The following is a 20,751-nucleotide window of genomic DNA, read 5'->3' on the forward strand; positions in this document are numbered from 1 at the left end:
TTTAAAAACTGACATTTTTTCGGGAGTGAAACAATAAAACTCAGGCCACAGGAAAAGAGAGGGGGCGAGAGAGTGCCCCCCCGAACCGTACCAGGCCACATGCCCTCAAAATGGGGAGGGTGCTTTGGGGTAGCCAAAGCACCGTGTCCCCATGTTGATGGGGACAACGGTTATATCCCCACAACCCTTGCCTGGAAAATAAAACTCACGCCACCTACGATCGGCCTCCATGGGAGGCACCCGCCGTAATGACATCCTCTCAGGTGACAGCTTTTATAACTGAGGGCAGGGCCACTCAGTTACGCAACCCGGTGGCCCCGCCCCCCTGAGGCTACGGAAAGCCATAGGGATTTCCCCATGAGGGGGTCACTTAGGGACATCACCATGTGGCCCTGCCCTCAGTTATAAAATAGCTGTCACCTGAGACGACGGTTATAACGGAGGGTGCCTCCCATGAAGGCGGATCGTAGGCAGCGTGCATTTTTTTTCTTTTCCATTGGCGGAGCAAGAGAAGAAGAAGAAGACTTTGTGGGACAGTTTTATTTTTTTATTTTTTAATAAAGGACTTGTCCCCAAGCCATGTCATGTCATTTTTACAATTTTCGCACTTTTTTTGTGAAATGGTAGGGGTATATTTGTACCCTGTTACCATTTCACACGGGGGGGAGGCCGGGATCTGGGGGTCCCCTTGTTAAAGGGGCTTACAGATTCCGATAAGCCCCCTGCCCGCAGACCCCCACAACCACCGGGCAAAGGTTGTGGGGATGAGGCCCTTGTTCCCATCAACATGGGGACACGGTGCTTTGGCTACCCCAAAGCACCCTCCCCATGTTGAGGGCATGTGGCCTCGTATGGTTCAGGAGGGTGGGGGCGCTCTCTTGTTCTCCCCTCTTTTCCTGGGGCCTGCCAGGTTGCATGCTCAGATAAGGGTCTGGTATGGATTTTGAGGGGGACCCCCACGCCATTTTTTTAAGGTTCCCCTTAATATTCATGTTCGTGTCCCATAGACTTTAGCGGCGTTCGCGTGTTCGAACAAATTGTTTGCCTGTTCGCATGTTCTGCTGCAAACTGACCCGTGGAGTGTTCGGCTCATCCCTAATGACCAACAATCTAAGGGGGGCTTTCCCACTGACCATCTACAGGTATGTAGGGGAGCATTTCACTGATTAGAAGGCACTACACTGACCACCAGTGTAATGGGACACTTCACCGACTACCAATGTAATTGGGCATTTCTCCACTTACCACCAATATGAGAAAACACTGAAAATTTTACTGGTTGTGTTTATTTTCTGGCCATAATTATAACTCGTTTAATTTTATTATTATTGCTAAAATCCATTTTGTTATACAGAGCAGCTCTAGGGATCAAGTATGCTAAGTACACTACAATTCCCTTTATTTACTTATTTGTATATCTCAGATTAATGTTTGAGCTAATTTACCATGAGCTGTAGCCAGGGGTTCCCTGAGACCTGAAAATGATGTCAAGGATTCCTCTATACAGGGGCAGACTGACAATTCGGGCATTTGGACGCCGACCGAGGGCCCGCGGCCAGTAGGGGGCCAGTGAGAAGCTCCTAAGAGATGCTCGTCGGATCTAGGAGTATGCTGCTGGCAGTCATGTTGCGGCAGAACCGTTCTGGCGCTGTAGGGGGGGCCCAAGACACAGTATCTGGCCCCCGCCACCTCTGGCTGTCAGTTTGGGATGCAGTGGAGGGACTGGGAGGCGACGATCGGCAGCTCTATGGTGCTCGCGGCATCTCCCTGGGGCTAGTATTTCTCCTCCAGAGTGTATACGGTGGAGAGGGGAGGGGCCTCTGACCCAGGCAGCTACAAGTTTCATGCTTCAGTGTACAAGTGAGTTGCTCTGCTTGTACACTGTTGCCCACTGCTGCCCGGGTCAGAGGCCCCTCCCCTCTCCACTGTACAGAATCAGGAAGAGAACTACAAGCCCCAGGGAGATCCCGTGGTCCACAGGTACCATAGAGCTACCGATCGCCACCTCTCACCTCCCCCTGGAGGTGCACAGACAGCCAGGTACAGGGGAACCTCTGGGGGGGGGGGGTTAAGTCTGGGAACCCTGATATATGGGGGGCTCTCTGGGGACCCTGACGTATGGGGGGCTCTCTGAGGACCCTGATATATGGGAGAGCTCTCTGGGGACCATGATGTATGGGGGGCTCTCTGGGGACCCTGATGTATGGGGGGCTCTCTGGGGACCCTGATGTATGGGGGCTCTCTGGGGACCCTGATGTAAGGGGTAGGCTCTCTGGGGACCCTGATGTAAGGGGGGCACTCTGGGGACCTTGATGTAAGGGGGAGGCTCTCTGGGGACCCTGATGTATGGGGGGCTCTCTGAGGACCCTGATGTAAGGGGTGCTCTCTGGAGACCCTGATGTATGGGGAGCTCTCTGAGGACCCTGATGTATGGGGGGCTATATGGAGACCCTGATGTAAGGGGGACTCTCTGGGGACCCTGATGTAAGGGGGGGCTCTCTGGGGAACCTGATGTAAGGTAGGCTCTCTGGGGAGCCTGATGTAAGGGGGGGTTGGGGGCTCTCTGGGGACCTTGATGTAAGGGGGGGCTCTCTGGGTACCCTGATGTAAGGAGGGGGCTATATATATATGTGAGGCTTTGTGAGGGTGTGGCTTTTGTGTGTGGGTAGGTGGGGACAAAGGGGGCCCCATGATCCCCTATTGCCCGGGGGCCCCATGAGTTATCATTCGGCCCCTGCGGAGACAATAGCCTGGGGGTCAGACAAAAAAGGGAGACTGGAGAGTTCTTTTTTATCTGACACCTAAAAGGACTGCAAGAAAATACCATATTCGCTAAACACACATGGCACCTACTTTCAAGCAAAACCATCTTCTACAAAGTATTTATTTCATTAAAGTGAAATGTAAACTGTTTTTATTTTCTAATCACAATGTCTAGTTGAGATAGAAATTAAATAAAAAGTGATCTCCACTCTCCATGATGTGTCTATTTTTGAAGTAGATCACATGCTGCAATTTAGCAATAGGAATAATCTAGTAGATATTAGTAGACATTACAGTATCTCACAAAAGTGAGTACACCCCTCACATTTTTACAAATATTTAATTATATCTTTTCATGTGACAACACTGAAGAAATGACACTTTGCTACAATGTAAAGTAGTGAGTGTACAGATTGTATAAGGGCTCTTTCACACGTGCGGACTGTTCAGATCCACCTCTTAGTTTTTCACAGCGGATCTGAACGGTCATTCCATACAGCTCTATGGAGCGACGGATGTCAGCAATGACATGTCCGCTGTCATCCAATCAGCCCCCATCTGATCCACTCCACAAAATTCAGACTGATGGAAACCCTACTTTCCATCCATATGGCGGATCGGATCAGATTAAAATGGACTGGGGGACCGCAATCATCCGATCCCCCCCATAGAGGAGAGCGGAGATCTGAAAGGTCCATCTCTGCACAATGTGCAGAGACGGACTTGTCATCCGCTGGCTCAGCAGGGATCAACGGTTCGATCCCTGCTGAGCAAGCGGAACGCTGGATACGGATCTGCACGTCTGAAAGAGCCCCAACAGTGTAAATTTGCTGTCCCCTCAAAATAACTCAACATGCAGTCATTAATGTCTAAACTGCTGGCAACAAAAGTGAGTACACCCCTAAGTGAAAATGTCAAAATTGGGCCCAGTTAGCCATTTTCTCTCCCTGGTGTCATGTGACTCATTAGTGTTGCAAGGACTCAGCTGTGAATGGGGAGCAGGGTGATAAATTTGGTGTTATCGCTTTCACTCTCATACTGGTCACTGGAAGTTCAACATGGCACCTCGTTGCAAAGAACTCTCTGAGGATCTGAAAAAATATATTTTTACTCTACATAAAGATGGCCTAGACTATAAGGAGATTGTCAAGACCCTGAAACTGAGCTGCAGCATGGGGGCCAAGACCATACAGCTGTTTAGCAGAACAGGTTCCACTCAGAACAGGCCTTGCCATGGTTGACCAAAGAAGTTGAGTGCATGTGCTCAGCGTCATATCCAGAGGTTGTCTTTGGGAAATAGATGTATGAGTGCTGCCAGCATTGCTGCAGAAGTGGAAGGGGTGGGGGGTCAGACTGTCAGTGCTCAGACCATATGCCATAATCTGCATCAAAATGGTCTGCATGGCTGTCATCCCAGAAGGAAGCCTCTTCTAAAGATGATGCACAGGAAAGCTCACAAACAGTTTGCTGAAGACAAGCAGACTAAGGACATGGATTATTGGAACCATGTCTTGTGGTCTGCTGAGACCAAGATAAACGTATTTGGTTCAGATGGTGTCAAGCGTGTGTGGCAGCAACTAGGTGAGGATTACAAAGACAAGGGTGTCTTGCCTACAGTCAAGCATGGTGGTGGGAGTGTCATGGTCTGGGGCTGCATGAGTGCTGCCGGTTTTCTGTCGAGAAGTGCCCCCCATCGGGTTAGTGCCTGGGCTGTCCATGATGGGTGAATTTCTACACATTGTGGGCAGATTGTGGGCTGAATTTGATGGCCAGTGCAGCAAAAAAATAAAACTTTGTGATGAGAGGCTTTTTACATTTCTTATCCAATTCCTCCCACAAGAAATGTAAAAATTCGCCCATCACAAAGTTTATGAACTCGCCACAGGAGCGTGGGGCACAATCTGACAGAAAATAAAAATTCTGTTGGGTATTGTGCACCTGCACCGTCTCGCCATGACAACAGCTGATGTTAAAATCAGTTGTTGTGCTGTTACGTAGTGCGCATGCGCTCTTCAGCCCAGGCACTATCCAATGGAGGGAACTTCTTGACAGAACACCGGCACTGGGGAGCTACAGTTCATTGATGAATGCCAACATGTACTGTGACATACTGAAGCAGAGCATGATCCCCTCTATTCAGAGACTTGGCCACAGGGCAGTATTCCAACACACCTCAAAGACAACCACTGCCTTGCTAAAGAAGCTGAGGCTAAAGTTCATGGACTGGCCAAGCATATCTCCAGACCTAAACCCTATGAAGCATCTGTGGGGCATCCTCAAACGAAAGGTAGAGGAGCGCAAGTTCTCTAACATCCACCAGCTCCATGATGTCATCAAGAGGACTCCAGTAGCAACCTGTGAAGTTCTGGTGAACTCTATGCCCAAGAGGGCTAAGGCAGTGCTGAAAAATAAGGGTGGCCACACAATATTGACACTTTGGACCCAATTTGGACATTTTCACTTACTTTTGTACTCACTTTTGTTGCCAGCGGTTTAGACATTAATGGCTGTGTGTTGAGTTATTTTGAGGGGACAGCAAATGTACACAGTTATACAAGCTGTACACTCACTACTTCACATTGTAGCAAAGTGTCATTTCTTCAGTGTTGTCACATGAAAACATATAATAATTTTTTTACAAAAAATGTGAGGGGTGTACTCACTTTTGTGAGATACTGTATGTCAACAATAGGGATGAGCCGAACACCCCCCGGTTCGGTTCGCACCAGAACTTTCGAACAGACCCCACGTTCGTTACGAACGTTAGAACCCCATTGAAGTCTATGGGACTCGAACGTTCGAAATGGAAAGTGCTAATTTTAATGGCTAATATGCAAGATACTGTCCTAAAAAGTGTTTGGGGACCTGACCCCTGCCTCAGGGGACATGGGTCAATGCAAAAAAAAGTTTTAAAAACGGCCGTTTTGGCGGGAGCACTGATTTTAATGACGATTAAAGTGAAAAAAAAAGTGAAATATTCCTTTAAATATGGTGCCTGGGGGGTGTCTGCAGTATGCCTGTGAAGTGCCACGTGTTTCCCGTGTTTAGAACAGTCCCTGCACAAAATGACATTAAACGGAAATAACACCATTTAAAACTGCTTGCGGTTTTAATGTTATATCTGGTTCCTGCAATATGGTTGAAAATCATTGAGAAAAATGGCATGGGTAGCCCTCCCTGCCCATTACCAGCCTATTTGGGTCTTGTACGCATATTAAGGGGAACCCTGTACCCATATTAAAAAAAGGAAATGCGTGTGGCCCCCAGGCCCTATATACTCAGAACAGCAGTATACAGGCGGTGCAAACAAGACAGGGACTGTGTAGGTTTGTTGTGTTAAGTTGAATCTGTTTGTAATTTTCAACTGGTACATTTTTAAAGTGTAGCTCCAGTCAAAAAAACTATTTTTAAGCTTTTTGGAAAACATAGGGAAGGGTTATCACCCCTGTATAATTTGTTTTGTCGTCCATCTTTTTTCATCTCACTTGCTGCTGTCTCCTTGCGTTTGCAAGTAGGAGATGTTTGTAAGTTGGATGTTTGAAAGTAGGGGCCTGCCCTATATGCTCTGCAGAAATGGAGGAACAAGGTGTTGGTTTTGCCACAACATTGTAAGCCCTCAAAGTGACTCTTGGTGGGCGCTGGAGCGCCCTGCTGTGAACGATTATATCAAGAATTGTAATTACATGCCATTGTTGAACAGTGGTAGAAAAATTGACCTTTGGTGGTTGTGGTGCTGGTGCCACAACACTATAAGTCCTCACCGTTACTCTGGGTGGGCACAGGAAGGGGCCCTCCTGTGAAATATTATATCAAGAATTGTAATTACATGTCCCTGTTAAACAGGGGCAGAAAAATTTGGCCTTAGGCACTGCTGCTGGTGCCACCACACTGCAACCTCTTCCATATACTCTAGTTTTTTTTTGCTGGAATTAGCCCTGCTGCAAAGCATTGCATCAAAAATTGTACTTAAACGCCCCTGTTAAACAGGGGCAGAAAAATTGGGCCTTAGGCACTGGTGCTGGTGCCCCCACACTGCAACCTCTGCCATATACTCTAGTTTTATTGCAGGAATTAGCCCTGCTGCAAAGCATTGCATAAAAAATTGTAATTAAACGCCCCTGTTAAACAGGGGCAGAAAAATTGGGCTGCTGGCATCACCCAGAACCAAAAATGTTCTTCCAACATATCAGCGGAGGAGGAAGAGGATAGACAATCAACATAACAGGACAGTCACTCAGCATCAGCATAGGCAGTCTTGAAGGGATGTGGTATTTCAAAAAAAATTATTCGGTTACATCAGCTTCAGGTGCTTGGTAGCTGTGGGTGATCCAAGACTGATTCATCTTGATGAAGGTCAGTCGATCAACTGATTCGGTGGACAGGCGCACCCTGTGATCGGTAACAAAGCCACCAGCAGCACTGAAGGTGCGTTCCGAAAGAACGCTGGATGCAGGACAGGCCAGTAGCTCAATTGCATACTGTGCAAGCTCTGGCCAGTGATCCATCCTCAAGACCCAGTAAGCCAGAGGATTTTCGGTGGGAAAGGTGTCCAAGTCTGACCTTGCCCCTAGGTATTCCTGCACCATGTAAATCAGACGCTGGCGATGGGTGCTGGAACCAATCATACCTTGGGGCTGCGGACTAAAAAATTGTCTGAAAGCATCAGTAACACGGCCACCTTCTCCACCGCTCCTTCTGACCGATGCCTCAGCAACACGTTGTCCAGGACCAGGAGTTTGTAACCTCCCAGTCTCTGGGAACGCGTTGCACAGACCTTTCTGCAAGGCCTCCCGGAGATGTCTCATCCTCTGCTCCCTCTGCGATGGCACGATAAGGTCGGCAACCTTACCCTTGTACCGTGGATCAAGGAGAGTGGCCAGCCAGTAATGGTCCCTCTCCTTGATCCGAAGAATACGAGGATCCTTCCGCAGGCTTTGCAGGATCAGGGAGGCCATGCAGCGTAGGTTAGCTGAGGCATTCGGTCCGGAGTCCTCTGGGTCACTAAGGACAACATGATCCGCAGCTACCTCCTCCCAGCCACGTACAAGTCCACGTGTTTCTTGGGACTGTAAATCATCCCTATAAGACTGCTGCTGCTGATGCTGATGCTGAGTGCCAGCCTCCACCTCCATGCTGACACAATCATCCTCCTCCTCCTCTTCCTCCTCCTCATCCTCTTCCTGTGTGATGGGTGGCACAGCAGGAACACTGTCTGGATAAAGGGGGCCTTGAGAGGCAAGGAAGTCCTCCTCTTCCTGCCTCTGTTCTGCCTCAAGTGCCCTGTCCATTATTCCACGCAGCGTATGCTCCAAGAGGTGGACAAGAGGTACAGTGTCACTGATGCATGCACTGTCACTGCTCACCATCCTTGTGGCCTCCTCAAATGGTGACAGGACAGTGCATGCCCCACTGGCGTGGTGAGAAAAAACCAAGCTCCCCTGACCCTGTCCTGGTGCCGTAGTCGCACAGGTACTCATTGAGGGCCCTCTGCTGCGTGTGCAGCCGCTGCAGCAATGGCCAATGTTGAGTTCCATCTGGTGGGCATGTCACATATAAGGCGGTTCTTGGGCAGGTTCAACTTCTTTTGGAGCTCAGCCAGCCGAGCACAGGCATTAAATGATAGGCGGAAATGCACACAGACTTTCCTGGCCTGCTTCAGGACTTCCTGTAAGCCAGGGTACCTGCCCAAGAACCGCTGCACCACCAGGTTAAGGACGTGAGCTACACAGGGCACATGGGTCAGTTGTCCCTGTCAGAGGGCGGAGAGGAGGTTGGTGCCATTGTCGCAAACCACCATTCCTGGCTTAAGCTGGCGTGGCGTCAACCACCTCTCGGCCTGCCCCTGCAGAGCTGACAAAACATCCGCCCCAGTGTGGCTCCTGTCCCCCAAACAAACCAGCGCAAGCACGGCATGGCATCGTTTTGCCTGCATACTTGCGTAGCCCCTGGAACGCCTACGGAGCACCGCTGGTTCTGAGGACAGAGCACTGGAAGAGGCCATGGAGGAAGAAGAAGAGGAGGGGGTGGAGGAGAGAGGTGTGTCACAACCAATAGTAGCATTTTGGAGGCGTGGTGGCGGAACAACCTCCAACACTACTGCACCTTGTCCTGCATCCTTCCCAGCAGCCAGAAGAGTGACCCAATGGGCCGTGAAAGACAGGTAACGTCCCTGTCCATGCCTGCTGGACCACGAGTCAGCGGTAATATGCACCTTACCGCTGACCGCCCTGTCCAGCGAGGCAAGGACATTGCCTTCCACATGCCGGTAGAGAGCCGGAATCGCCTTCCGTGAGAAAAAGTGGCGTTTGGGGACCTGCCACTGAGGAACCGCACATTGTACAAACTCACGGAAGGGGGCCGAGTCTACCAACTGAAAAGGCAGCAGTTGAAGTGCTAGCAATTTAGCCAAGCTAGCATTCAACCGCCGGGCATGTGGATGGCTGGGAGTAAACTTCTTCCGCCGGTCCAGCAGCTGGGGCAGGGACATTTGCCTGCTATAATCGGACGTGGGTGTACCACTAGCAGAGTTCCCGGAAGCACTTGGCTGTGACACACCTAATTCTACACCTTCATTCCTCTCAGAGCAGGTTTCAGAGAGGACTGAAGGTCTAGTGGGGTTGGAGATGCCAGCTGATGAGGAGCAAGGAGAGGTCCGCTTTGTTCTTTGGTGTGGGTCTTTGAGGTACGCTTGCCAACGAGCTGCATGGCAGGTCAACATATGTCTGGTCAAGCATGTGGTGCCCAAGCGGCTGATGTTTTGGCCACGTGAGATACGCTTGAGACATATGTTGCAAATAGCAGCGGTGCGATCTGATGCACTCGTCTCAAAAAAGGCCCACACCAAAGAACTTTTAGAATAACGCGCAGAGGCAGCGCTCTGCACAGGCGGAGCTCTGCGGTGTGATTCAGTCGGTGTGCTGCCCCTAAGCTGGCCCCCGGAGGGCATCCTGCCTCGTTGGACATGTGCCTCCTCCTCCTCCTCCTCCTCCTCCCTCCTTCCAGGCACCCACGTGGAGTCAGTGCCCTCATCATCCCCTCCCTCTTCATCGCTGTAGCAAACCTGGCAGTATGCTGCAGCTTGTGGAACATGACTGCCAGATTGCTGTCCTTCTTGAGCATCCCCTCTCTCTGCGCTCACGCTACTGCCTTCCTCTAGCTGAGTGTCATCATCAGAGCCCACCAAACACTGGGCATCCTCCTGGAGCATGTACCCAACACTGTGCTCAAAGAGTTCAGGAGACTCCTCAGGAGGACGTGGTGGGTCTAGGGAAGGAGTCACTGATGATGACATTGAGAGGAGGGAAGACGATGCGTTGGCAGCTGCTTTGCTACTACCCTGAGACTGGGTGAGAGAGGATGAGGAGGATTAAGAGGGCTTGGTCATCCACTCTACCAAGTCGTTGGCATGTTGCGGTTCAACATGTCCAGCTGCCGAAAAGAAGGACAAGCATGTCCCATGGCCACGTGCTGATGACAATGCACCGCGTCCACGACCAGCACTGTTGTCTCTAGACACAGAGCCTGCTTGCCCTCTTTTATCGGCTCGCGCCTGTCTGCCTCTCCTTGCTGGCCTTCCAGACATGGTAATGGCCTGAAGGGAGTTGGGTAAAACAGCAGTTGGGTAGTTTATATTGTGCTGGAGGCACACAACACCCACTAACTCCTGCAGATGTCTTTTTTATAGAACACCAGAGATAAAGGGGTATATACAGATGTATACTGTGCTGTGCTGGAGGCACACACAACTTCCAATAACTCCTGCAGATGGCAATTGGGCTCAAATAGAGAACAGCTATGTAGGTGGATTATAGCGGTATGTACTGGGTACAGAGCACGCAGACAGCACGCACTATCTCCTAACACTACTGACTGCAAGCTCTATTATTAAAGATGGACCACTAGCTATATAGGTGAGGTGAATATCGCGGTGTATACTACGGTCAGGGCACGCAGACAATAACCAGAAAACAGCAGAGATAAAGGGGTATATACAGATGTATACTGTGCTGTGCTGGAGGCACACACAACTTCCAATAACTCCTGCAGATGGCAATTGGGCTCAAATAGAGAACAGCTATGTAGGTGGATTATAGTGGTATGTACTGGGTACAGAGCACGCAGACAGCACGCACTATCTCCTAACACTACTGACTGCAAGCTCTATTATTAAAGATATATAAATATAGTGAAGTGAATAGTGAATATAGTGGTGTATACTGCGGTCAGGGCACAGACAATAACCACTACACAACAGCAAGATAGGAAATCAGCCAAAAACGATCGGTGTGTACTGTGTTGAAGGTACACAGAACACCCACTGCTTCAGATGCCAACACACTACACGAGGCCGCCTCAATGGCGGCCTTATATAGTGTGGGGCGTGCACTACACAGCCTGAGCTATGATTGGCCACAGGCAGGATGCCTGTGGCCAATCATGGCTCTCCTCGCTGCTGGCGCTGCGATTGGCCAAGCATGCGGGGTCACAGTGCATGCTTGGCCAATCATGAGCCAGCAACGCAATGCGCCATCGCCATGCGCGCCACACGAATTTTGACGCGAACGGACCAAGTGTTCGGATTTCGCCGAACGGACGAACAGCCAATGTTCGAGTCGAACGTACGTTCGACTCGAACACGAAGCTCATCCCTAGTCAACAATTTGTCTACATGGTAAAAATACAAAAGGCTGGAGTAGTTGAAGCAATGATTTAATGAAATGGACATGCCTGAGATTACTACAGTTTTGAAATTACAGTGGACCTATGACACCTGCACTCCTAGTATGATCTCAGTCTTCTGTATAAAATTACACTGCCTGACATTTAACCAGTATAACTAAGAACAATCAATGGCAGAATAGAAACACTGCAGGGGACCAGTACAGTAGAGTATTTTTTAACCAAGGCTGTTTTTTATGTTTACCATTTACTGTTTTAAAAATGTGCCCAGAGCTGAGCTTTAAAGCCCATCTCCAGGCAAAACTTTCAATTATTCCCATCCCACCAGTATTTCATTTGCTGGTGAAGCAATTGCATACTTACCTAAGTCCACCATCCATGTCCCTTGTCATTTTCAGGGAACTGGTAATCCAGCACTCAAGATGTACCCACACCAGCCATTCTTAGTTGTTCCCCTTGCCCTGCTATCATCATTTCAGAATGTCTTTTGAATTCTGAGAGGACCCTGCCACTGGACAATCAATAGAAAGTGTCCATGCAGTCAGTGATGTGGACACTCAAAGAAGGACCCTGCCTCCTGTGTGACCAGGGATTTAAATTGAAACGAAATCCTTCTATTCTTTTCAGCCAAGGAAGTTGCCATCTTAGCCTCTGTTTGATCTAAAACTACCATGGTGCACGCACATGTAATAAGTTATGACGCCAGTGGATGGTTTGACAGATTGGTTGAGAGCACAATCAAATGTGACAATTAGCCTTCCCTGCATGCTGGGAATGTAACTGGGATTTTGAAACCATTAAACCAATTCGTTATTTACTCTAAGTAAGTAAAAGGGACATTTAGATTGAGTTATTTTATATATTATACCAGAGATTAGTTGGAGGGAGGTAGAGAGAGGGATCCCTGTGCATAACATTATATCCCATGATACCAGTGTCCCTGACTTCGATCTTGAGATGTAGCACAGACTTCACCCTTTCAAGCTACAGTTCCTTACATAGGCCTTAATTCATTATTTTACAATTACCCAGCATGTCGAAGTTTGCAACTTTCGAAAATAAAATTTTAATAGAAAGAAAATTATGAACTATGATGGAAACAAGTCATTAACCTACTTTTGGCTGGAATAATCTGTTCCGGCGCTTGTCTGGGTGCTGGATGCCAAGTACTGGAGATTCAAGGTAATGTCACCACTGACAGCTTTGTTTACATCTGAAGAATACAACTGCTCGACCAAATTGGTAATTTCAGCATTGGTGGCTGCATACAGCTCTGGTACTGCCCCTGGAATACAACAGTTTAAACAGAAATATAGAGTGATTGCTGCAATAATTTAATATTTGAGAGATTTACACAAAAAGAAAAAAAGATTATGCAGGTTTTAGAATAAGTATTTATGACTATAATGTTTAAGAAGACACATAAAGAGCATCAAATTGCAGTTTTTAAGCTTATCAAAGCATTGCCAAACAAGTAAAATCTTTTAATGAACTGCTAATTCTAATGAAGCAAAAGTGGCACCATAATACATTTAGAAAGTCCACTCAGTTTATTTTCAAAAGTTAATTCAGCTTATCTTCGACGTTCACTTATTTTATCTTCTTTGAGGATTTACATAACTTTCAGCAGTAGGACTCCAGTCCCTTGCCAGTCATTGCCAGAGTAATTGTTTCTGAAAACTACGGCAGAGGTGGATAGTAGAGTCAGCATCAGACAGTGAGCAGAGAGGGCACTGAAACTTTAAGGAGTGACTGTCATGAAGGGTTCATTTCTGGAATGCACTGCAGCCCATTGCAGCCCATTGTCCCCATGATATCAGATCTCAAACACAATTGGACTACAGTTACACCTATAGTGTATATTTGAAATATCTATTAAAATATATGCTGTGTTAATGGGTGGAGTTTGGAACTTGGATTTCCTAATATTCCTAATATTCATTAAACCAAACCTCGGGAGATACATGTTTCTGAGGACCATACTCATTTTACAGCAGGAAGTCTTGGTACAGAAAATCAGTGCTGGGATACACTAGGGCTGTGGGCTATGTTCTTTATATGCAATTTATGTAAAATGTACTTTTCGTAATTTACTTTTTATTGTAGAGGAACCCCTGTCATGTTTTAACCTTTTTATCGATATTACTTTTAGGTTTCAGGGAACCCTTGATAACAATTACAATATCTACAGCTCATTACTGTGAACAGTAAGCTGAGATTTAGGAACAAAATCTAAATGCTAAGTTCACCTTCAGGAAAAAAAACAATAATACACATTTATTATTTTTCAGTTTCAGAAAACTGAAAACTCAGAAAACTAAGTTCAGAAAACTGGAGGAAGTGGCAGTGGACTACAAGTGCGCAATCAGAGTTACAACTGCTGTGTCTCATTAAGAAATGTTCTCCTCTGTCCTGTGGGCCTTTCCCGTGTCTTGTAGACTCAACAGGAAGTGAAAAGATATATTACACAGTTGTCACATGAGCAAACATCTCCCATTGGAAGATTTGCCCTCTATTTCTGTTCTGGTGGCAACTCAAAATTTAGAATTTACGCCCATTTTCATTAATTATAATATTGGTGCTTGGGACAATTAAAAAGCGTAAATCTCCTCAAAGAGGACAAAGACAGCAATGCAAACTTAACAGTGAGTCAAACCCCTCAGCACTTACCACACAAAAAAAAAAAAAGGAACCTGAGTAAGAAGTCTCTGATAGAAGCAACCATTGCCTAACTCATCTACCACATGCTAGTTGTGAAGCTAAACTTCTGTATTGAATTACAATTAACTAGTATGAGTTCTATGAGTCGGTTCTATGAGTCGGTGAAAAGCTGCTTTGATCAGGACTTTCTCACACTGTTGTTTCAGTTCGAGAGATTCCTTTCAAACATATAACAAAAATGAATGATTAACATTTAATACATAGTTCATCATTCAGCTGGTTCCTAGTTTAAATAATACGATATCTAAATATGAAAGTTATTTATAACACAACCAAGTAACGTAAAATAAAAAGATCTCACTTGGCTCTGGTAGGTGCGCTCCATAGGCAAGGCATGGCAAAAACCACAGCATAAGGAAGGAGGTCCTCATTGTGGAGTGTCTGGAGTTACAGTCCTGAAAACTTCTGTACAGCTGCAAATCTTTTATAGACACCTTGTATCAGTGACCTCAGGAGATGGAATATCAATATGAGTGACCTTGCTTGTCTCACAACCTTTCTGAACTTCAGGAATTGTGCAACATTATCCTGGGTGACTGTTAAAACTGGGTGACCTTTACATTTCATTTCGTAAACATGTAATTTTCACTTATTTATCAGATACAATAAGAATTTGACTTGAAAGTGAATACATTTATTCATGTATATAATTGTAATACATGTAATACAATTATTCATGTATTAATGAAATAAGAAAAGGTAGCTGCACTGACAATAATACCCCAGTTGTTGAACCAGAGGAAAAAATTATATTCAAAATTGAATAAATTAAATGAATATGTAATCAATCAAGTGTGAAAGGCCCACAACCAATATTATGTGAATAAATAAAGATTGCATAAAAATATTATCAATAACAATTAATAAGAAAATAAATGATAATAGTTATTTAATTTTTAATTATTATTATTTTTAATGATTGATTGACTCTATCAATTAATAAATTTTGCACAATTTTTTACATAGAGGTTTTTTCAATAAAGAGAGATTTTTTGTATTTTTTTTTTTTTTCTTTCAATATTTTTATTCAAGTTTTTCCACTTAGAAATTACAATCTCAGTATTTGGCATCATTAAGACACAGAGAGGCAGAAATCTTATAATAATACAACTCAAATAGCATAACAGTAACCGTAAGAAAAAAGGGTAGGTCCGCATATGCATGACTTAAAAGGTGGTTCAAAGAATAATTAGATCAACACATACCGGAATCAAGTGTTTATCTTGCTCTATATGAGAGCGGCATGGCAAGTACTGGGACCCCGCCACCCGGCCCTCAATTCCGGTTCCAGTACCATAATCAGTACAACTTAATAACCGTACTGTAATCAAAGGGACATATGCGACCAAAAACAAAGAACTCCCCCGATAGAGAAGGGGAAAACCAAATGAGATAGCTATCATAGACTGAGATGAGTGAAAAAGAGTAGAGAGAGGAAAGAGAAGAAAAAGGATAGAAGAGATAGAAGAAGGGATGCACTCCGGCTCCGGGGGGGGGGCCCCCGACCCTGGCGGGCCAGGTAGACCCATTAGTCTGTAACCAGGTCCCTAATCCACGGACCCCACACTCTATTGAACCAAGCCATTCTATCAGTTAGTATTGCCGATAGACATTCATTCACCATAATCCAGGACAGTTTTGTTTTAAGTAAATAAAAGGGTATTACTGGTGACCTCCACGATTTAGCTATAGAGACCCTTGCCGCCACAAATATGAAAGCTATAAGCGTTCTCATTGGCTTCGATGCCCCCTCTACGGGGCGTCCCAGCAGCGCGTGCAGTGGCGACTTCCGAAGGTTCACTCGGGTCAAAGAGTATATAAAATTGTACATGCGTATCCAGAACCTTCGCACCTTAGGGCATGACCACCATATGTGATACATGGTCCCATCCGCATTGCAACCTCGAAAGCACCGCGGGGACGCCGCCGGAGCAAAAGCAGCCACTCGAGCTGGAACCATATACCACCTCAGTATCACCTTGTAGTTTGCTTCAATCAAAGAAGTATTAATAAGGGCTCTAGATGCACTTTGTACTACCTTATACCATTCTTCCATTCGCAAGGTACATTGCATATCTCTTTCCCATCTCTCCATATAAGGCAGCTTCTGAGAGGTCGGGAATACGATTTTGTATATCATGGAACTATGACCCTTGTGGTTGTCGTATGTCCTGCAGGCGATTCCATTGGGGTACACGTAGCGAGGTCAGAAGTGCGACTTAATGTTGCCAGAAAGTGCGCTATCTGAGTATAGCGATAGAATTCCGACCTCGGGAGCTGATGTCTATCTTGTAGTGATGCTCGCGACAAGGCCCCTTTATGGTCGCATAGGTCAGCTATGCGCACCAAACCTTTATTAGTCCACCATAAAAAATCTTGAGGCCGTAGACCCGGGGCAAACAGAGGATTATTAAGCAGAGGGGCTAACGGGGCATGCCTAGATCTGAAGGCGTGGGTGGTTGCCAGTCTATCCCACAAATTTAGAGAGTAGGACAGGGTCGGGCACATCACCTTAGGCCTGTCTTTTGCTTTCATCCAGATTAAATGGCTAATCTCTGTTCTAGGGAATTGGGAGGATTCCAACAGCATCCAGAGTGGTTTGTCTTGGCGTGTATGGAACCGAATTAACTGTGATAACAATGCCGCCTGATGGTATTTAAACAGATCCGGCATGCCCAGGCCACCCCTCGCTTTGGGTGTGTACATTGTTTGTCTGTTCACCCTAGGTCTACCATGTCCCCATACATAATCTAATAGTTTTGCTTGAAATTTCAGGAGCTCCCGCCTATCAATAGAAATCGATTTTTTGTATTTTTGTATGAATTTCCTATATAAAGTTTTGTTCACTATTTGATTTACTAATATTTATTAATTCATCTCTTTCTGTCCTTGTATTTTTTAATGTGCATTTATAGTTTTTGTATAAATATATAAATTTTTTCAATTTTTTTCCTATTTTTTCCCATTTTTTCCCATTCTCTTTGCCACTTTCCAACATGGCGGATGTGGTATCACTAGTCCGCCATGTTGGTTAAGTCTCCATCCTCAGCTCAGATCGAGGCTTGGGTAATATTAATTTGTATTTAAGCGTGGTGCATCAGTGCTCTGCCCATACCACAGACGATGTCATCCTATGATGAAACACGAGTCAGGTGGCTAGGACGTGCTGACACAATCACGTTGGGATCCTGAGCGAACAGGCGATCGCTTGCTGGCTGGCATACATGCTGTTCTTATCTTGTGTTTGTAAGTGTTTTTATTCATTATATATTAAAGCGGTATATCAGGTTTACACTATGGGAAGTCCCTTTTGCTTTTCTTTCTGAGTGACCATTGTCCTGCGATTGGGAGTCTCCTCGGCTAACTATTGGGGGTGTGTGTCCCTGACCTGCTGTCCTCTGAATTGTTAACGCGGGATCTGCCATTGGGACCCTGTCTGTCGGGTGTTGATTGCAAGCTGGTTGATGCTTGCCTCTGGTAAGCGCGCATTCTTTATGGTGGTCAACACTTATTGGTGACAGAAGATTGCATGATTCATCACATTCACTTATCATTCAGACTAATATTTGAACTTTTTTTATCACTCAAGATATACTCGTATTAATTTTCATTAATTTTTATTGATAATATTTTTATCCAATCTTTATTTATTCACATAATATTGGTTGTGGGCATTTCACACTTGATTGCTTACATATTTATTTATTTTATTCAATTTTGAATATAATTTTTTCCTCTGGTTCAACATCCAACATCTTATTTCACTGTGTTTTTGTGTGTATCACACATAGTAGCTGCTACTATATATTTTTTACTTCATTATTAGGTGGGAGCACAGCATTTTTTCCTTTTCTCAATTCATGTATTGATGTCCATTTCGAAAAAAAGTTGAAGTTTAAAGCGGTAGTAAACTCCCATTGGACACTTGTACCTGCAGGTAAGCTTATAATAAAACTTCCTTGCTGGTAGAAGATATATCTACTAAATGTTCACTGTTTAGGAGATATTCAGTGTATATGCAGCTGGCGACATCACTGGCGCATGTGCTCTGAAGGAACAGCATACTCATGATGTTCCTTCAGAGCTCTGTGCCACAGCTGAGACTCCCGTGCACATGCATGGGAGTGACATTATTGTGGCTTAGCCATTCAAGCAGCCAGAGACCGCAAACCCGGAAGGAAGACCCGGTTAAGAAACAATTCCTGTCAATGATGACAGCACACTGCTGGAGGGCTTTGTTTCAAGGTAAGTCTTTCATAATGTGCTAGTATGTGGTGCATACTACCACATTTTTTACATTACCTGGCAGGGAGAAGATTTTTTTTTTTTGTAAAGTTTATTACCACTTTAATCTGCATCCCTAGTTCTTCTTTTCCCTTCATACGAATTACATTATTTAAATGAAACGTTTCTGTTTTCATTACATACCAGACCATTAACATCATCATCCATGCTTCTCTATGCAATGCAGGCAGGACCGTTTTTAAGACAGGGCAAAAGGGGCAGCTGCCCTGGGCCCTGTCATTGTTGTGGGGCCCAAAGCAGCTGCCTCATACTTTCCAACTATCCTGGTTTAAATTCCCTCGTTCCTTGAGGTTTTAGTCCTGTGCTGTGTCCCAATATCTCAGTGTGAAGTGCTGCTACTAATGCTGCCCAGCTCTGCCCTATTGTTGTGTACAGATGACTCACCCAGACTCACCCAGACCCTGTGTTTACATGTAAATAACCGGCATTCACATGTAAATAGTGGTGGAATACATATGTAAATAGAGGCGGCCGGCGGCATTGATATGTATATCATGCCCCCCTGAGGTCATATCCACAGTAATCTTTAGCAACCAATCAACAAGCATAAATCATGTGCTGTAACCTCTAGCAACTAATCAGTGAGCCATAATGTGTTGTAACCTCTAGCAACCAGTCAGTGAGTGGTAATGATACACTGTAACCTCTGGCAACCAATGGCAATAGCTGACTGATCTGATTCAGTAAAATGATTTTGAGTCTAGCTGCTATTTATTGTATGTCTCAGAGCAGGTGGAGAGCGAAACTGCATCGGGGGGGAGGTGGAGCCCCAAGAAAAGTTTTGCCCAGGGTCCAATCAATATTAAAGATGGCCCTGAATGCAGGCAGATCATGGCTCATGGGAGGGGCTAACAGGGTGCTGCACAGCTTTCTAAAAACAAGAGGCTGTAATAATGCCCTCATGTGATGCTGAAAATCCATGATTGAAAGAACTGAAAACCAGTGAATGAAAAGGATAGTAAGCCTCTGTTCACCCAGGTGCAATTTGTCATGCAATTTGACAGGTCAAAACACATGACAAGCTGCACCCTATTGTCATCACTGAAACTGTTCAACCTGATGCACGCCGACTTTGCAGTGCTGCGCGGTTTTGAGAAAGTAATTCCTGTACTCCTTTTGGTGATTTCAGGTGCGACTTACATAGACATCTGTGCATGAAGTCACACAGATGTCAGCCAAGTCGAACCTGAAGTCGTACTGATATTGCGGCTTTGAAATTGTGCGATTTCAAAGCCTCATTCAGTGTGAACCTGGACTTGGAGATGAAAGAGCTAAATTAAAGCAAAAACTAAACTCTCTCAATTAACATTACCTATGTTTAATCCTTATGCTGCAAGCATTAGTAAACAAGGTATATTAGATTTTCTTGTATTCAATTTTTTTTTTTTTTTTTTTTACATTTCTTCAGTTTCTTGGTTTCTGGCCTAGGTCAAAATGATGTCATGCATTTCAGGAGACTGAATGTATTTTTCAAAATGAAATCTGGGCCTTACGACCACAAGCACAAAACCACTCTCTTGTTTATAGTCATACTTACAAAACGTATCCATTTTTAACACATCCTGAAACAACTCATCGCAGACTTTTGGAACATTCAGCAAACATTAAAAGGTATAAAGACTATGTAGCGGGTACCTTGCCAAGCTGGTCATCACCGGACTGAACGCTCATACAGGCAGATAGGGAGAATGTGCCTGTCAGTGCCTGCGAGGGGTATTCCCCACTCCCTCTCCACACACACAGGCATCCGCCAGCTCTGCTCCCTTCTCCTGTGTCCCTATTGGCAGGAGGAGGAAGCCATTCAGCAGCAGAACCATGGGCATGAAGTCTTATTCACCAAATGGCCCCATTGCTCTTTAAGGGGACGGAACTACAAATCCCAGGGTGCTCTGCTGAGGGATGATCACCATGAGGGATAGAGAGATATATGTGTCCAGGGGACCTATGGTGATCCACCGGGAAACCATCCTGTCAAAGATCCCAGAGAAGGTTCCAGAGACAGTGGAATTCAGGCATCCCACCAGAGAGATTGCAGGCAATCCAAGGACAAGAGGCGATCAATTCATAAAGTGGCCTGGGGGCCACTGAAGAACTATCTTCCTGGGCATCCTTCTTCCTGCCTGGGTCACAGGGCTGGCGAGAAGGCACTTGTTCATTTTAAAGACACACAACCCACTTTGAACACAATATACAGAAAGCATATTGCATATTGTCAAGAGGACCTGTCACTTACTCTTTAAATCTCTTTATTCCGATTATTGACTCTCCTTGTAGCATACTGAG

At 45.6% G+C, this 20,751-nt stretch overlaps 1 protein-coding gene across 1 annotated transcript in view; it reads right to left on the minus strand.

Annotated features, from left to right (window-relative positions):
* The window catches only part of LOC143983673 (uridylate-specific endoribonuclease D-like), a 59,907-nt gene extending 45,286 nt beyond the window's left edge, over positions 1–14,621 (minus strand). Inside the window, exons 1-2 of the mRNA XM_077483651.1 lie at positions 14,465–14,621; positions 12,559–12,727 (exon numbers count right to left, since the gene is read on the minus strand). Of these exons, the coding sequence (XP_077339777.1) occupies positions 12,559–12,727; positions 14,465–14,534 (239 nt within the window). The 5' untranslated portion in view covers positions 14,535–14,621. The remainder of the gene's footprint in view (positions 1–12,558; positions 12,728–14,464) is intronic.
* Between the last annotated feature and the right edge of the window lie 6,130 nt (positions 14,622–20,751).

This window comes from Lithobates pipiens, unplaced genomic scaffold, assembly GCF_037356315.1.
Source record: "Lithobates pipiens isolate NorthernLeopardFrog02 unplaced genomic scaffold, aLitPip1_a1.2 Scaffold_16, whole genome shotgun sequence".
Taxonomy (NCBI): domain Eukaryota; kingdom Metazoa; phylum Chordata; class Amphibia; order Anura; family Ranidae; genus Lithobates; species Lithobates pipiens.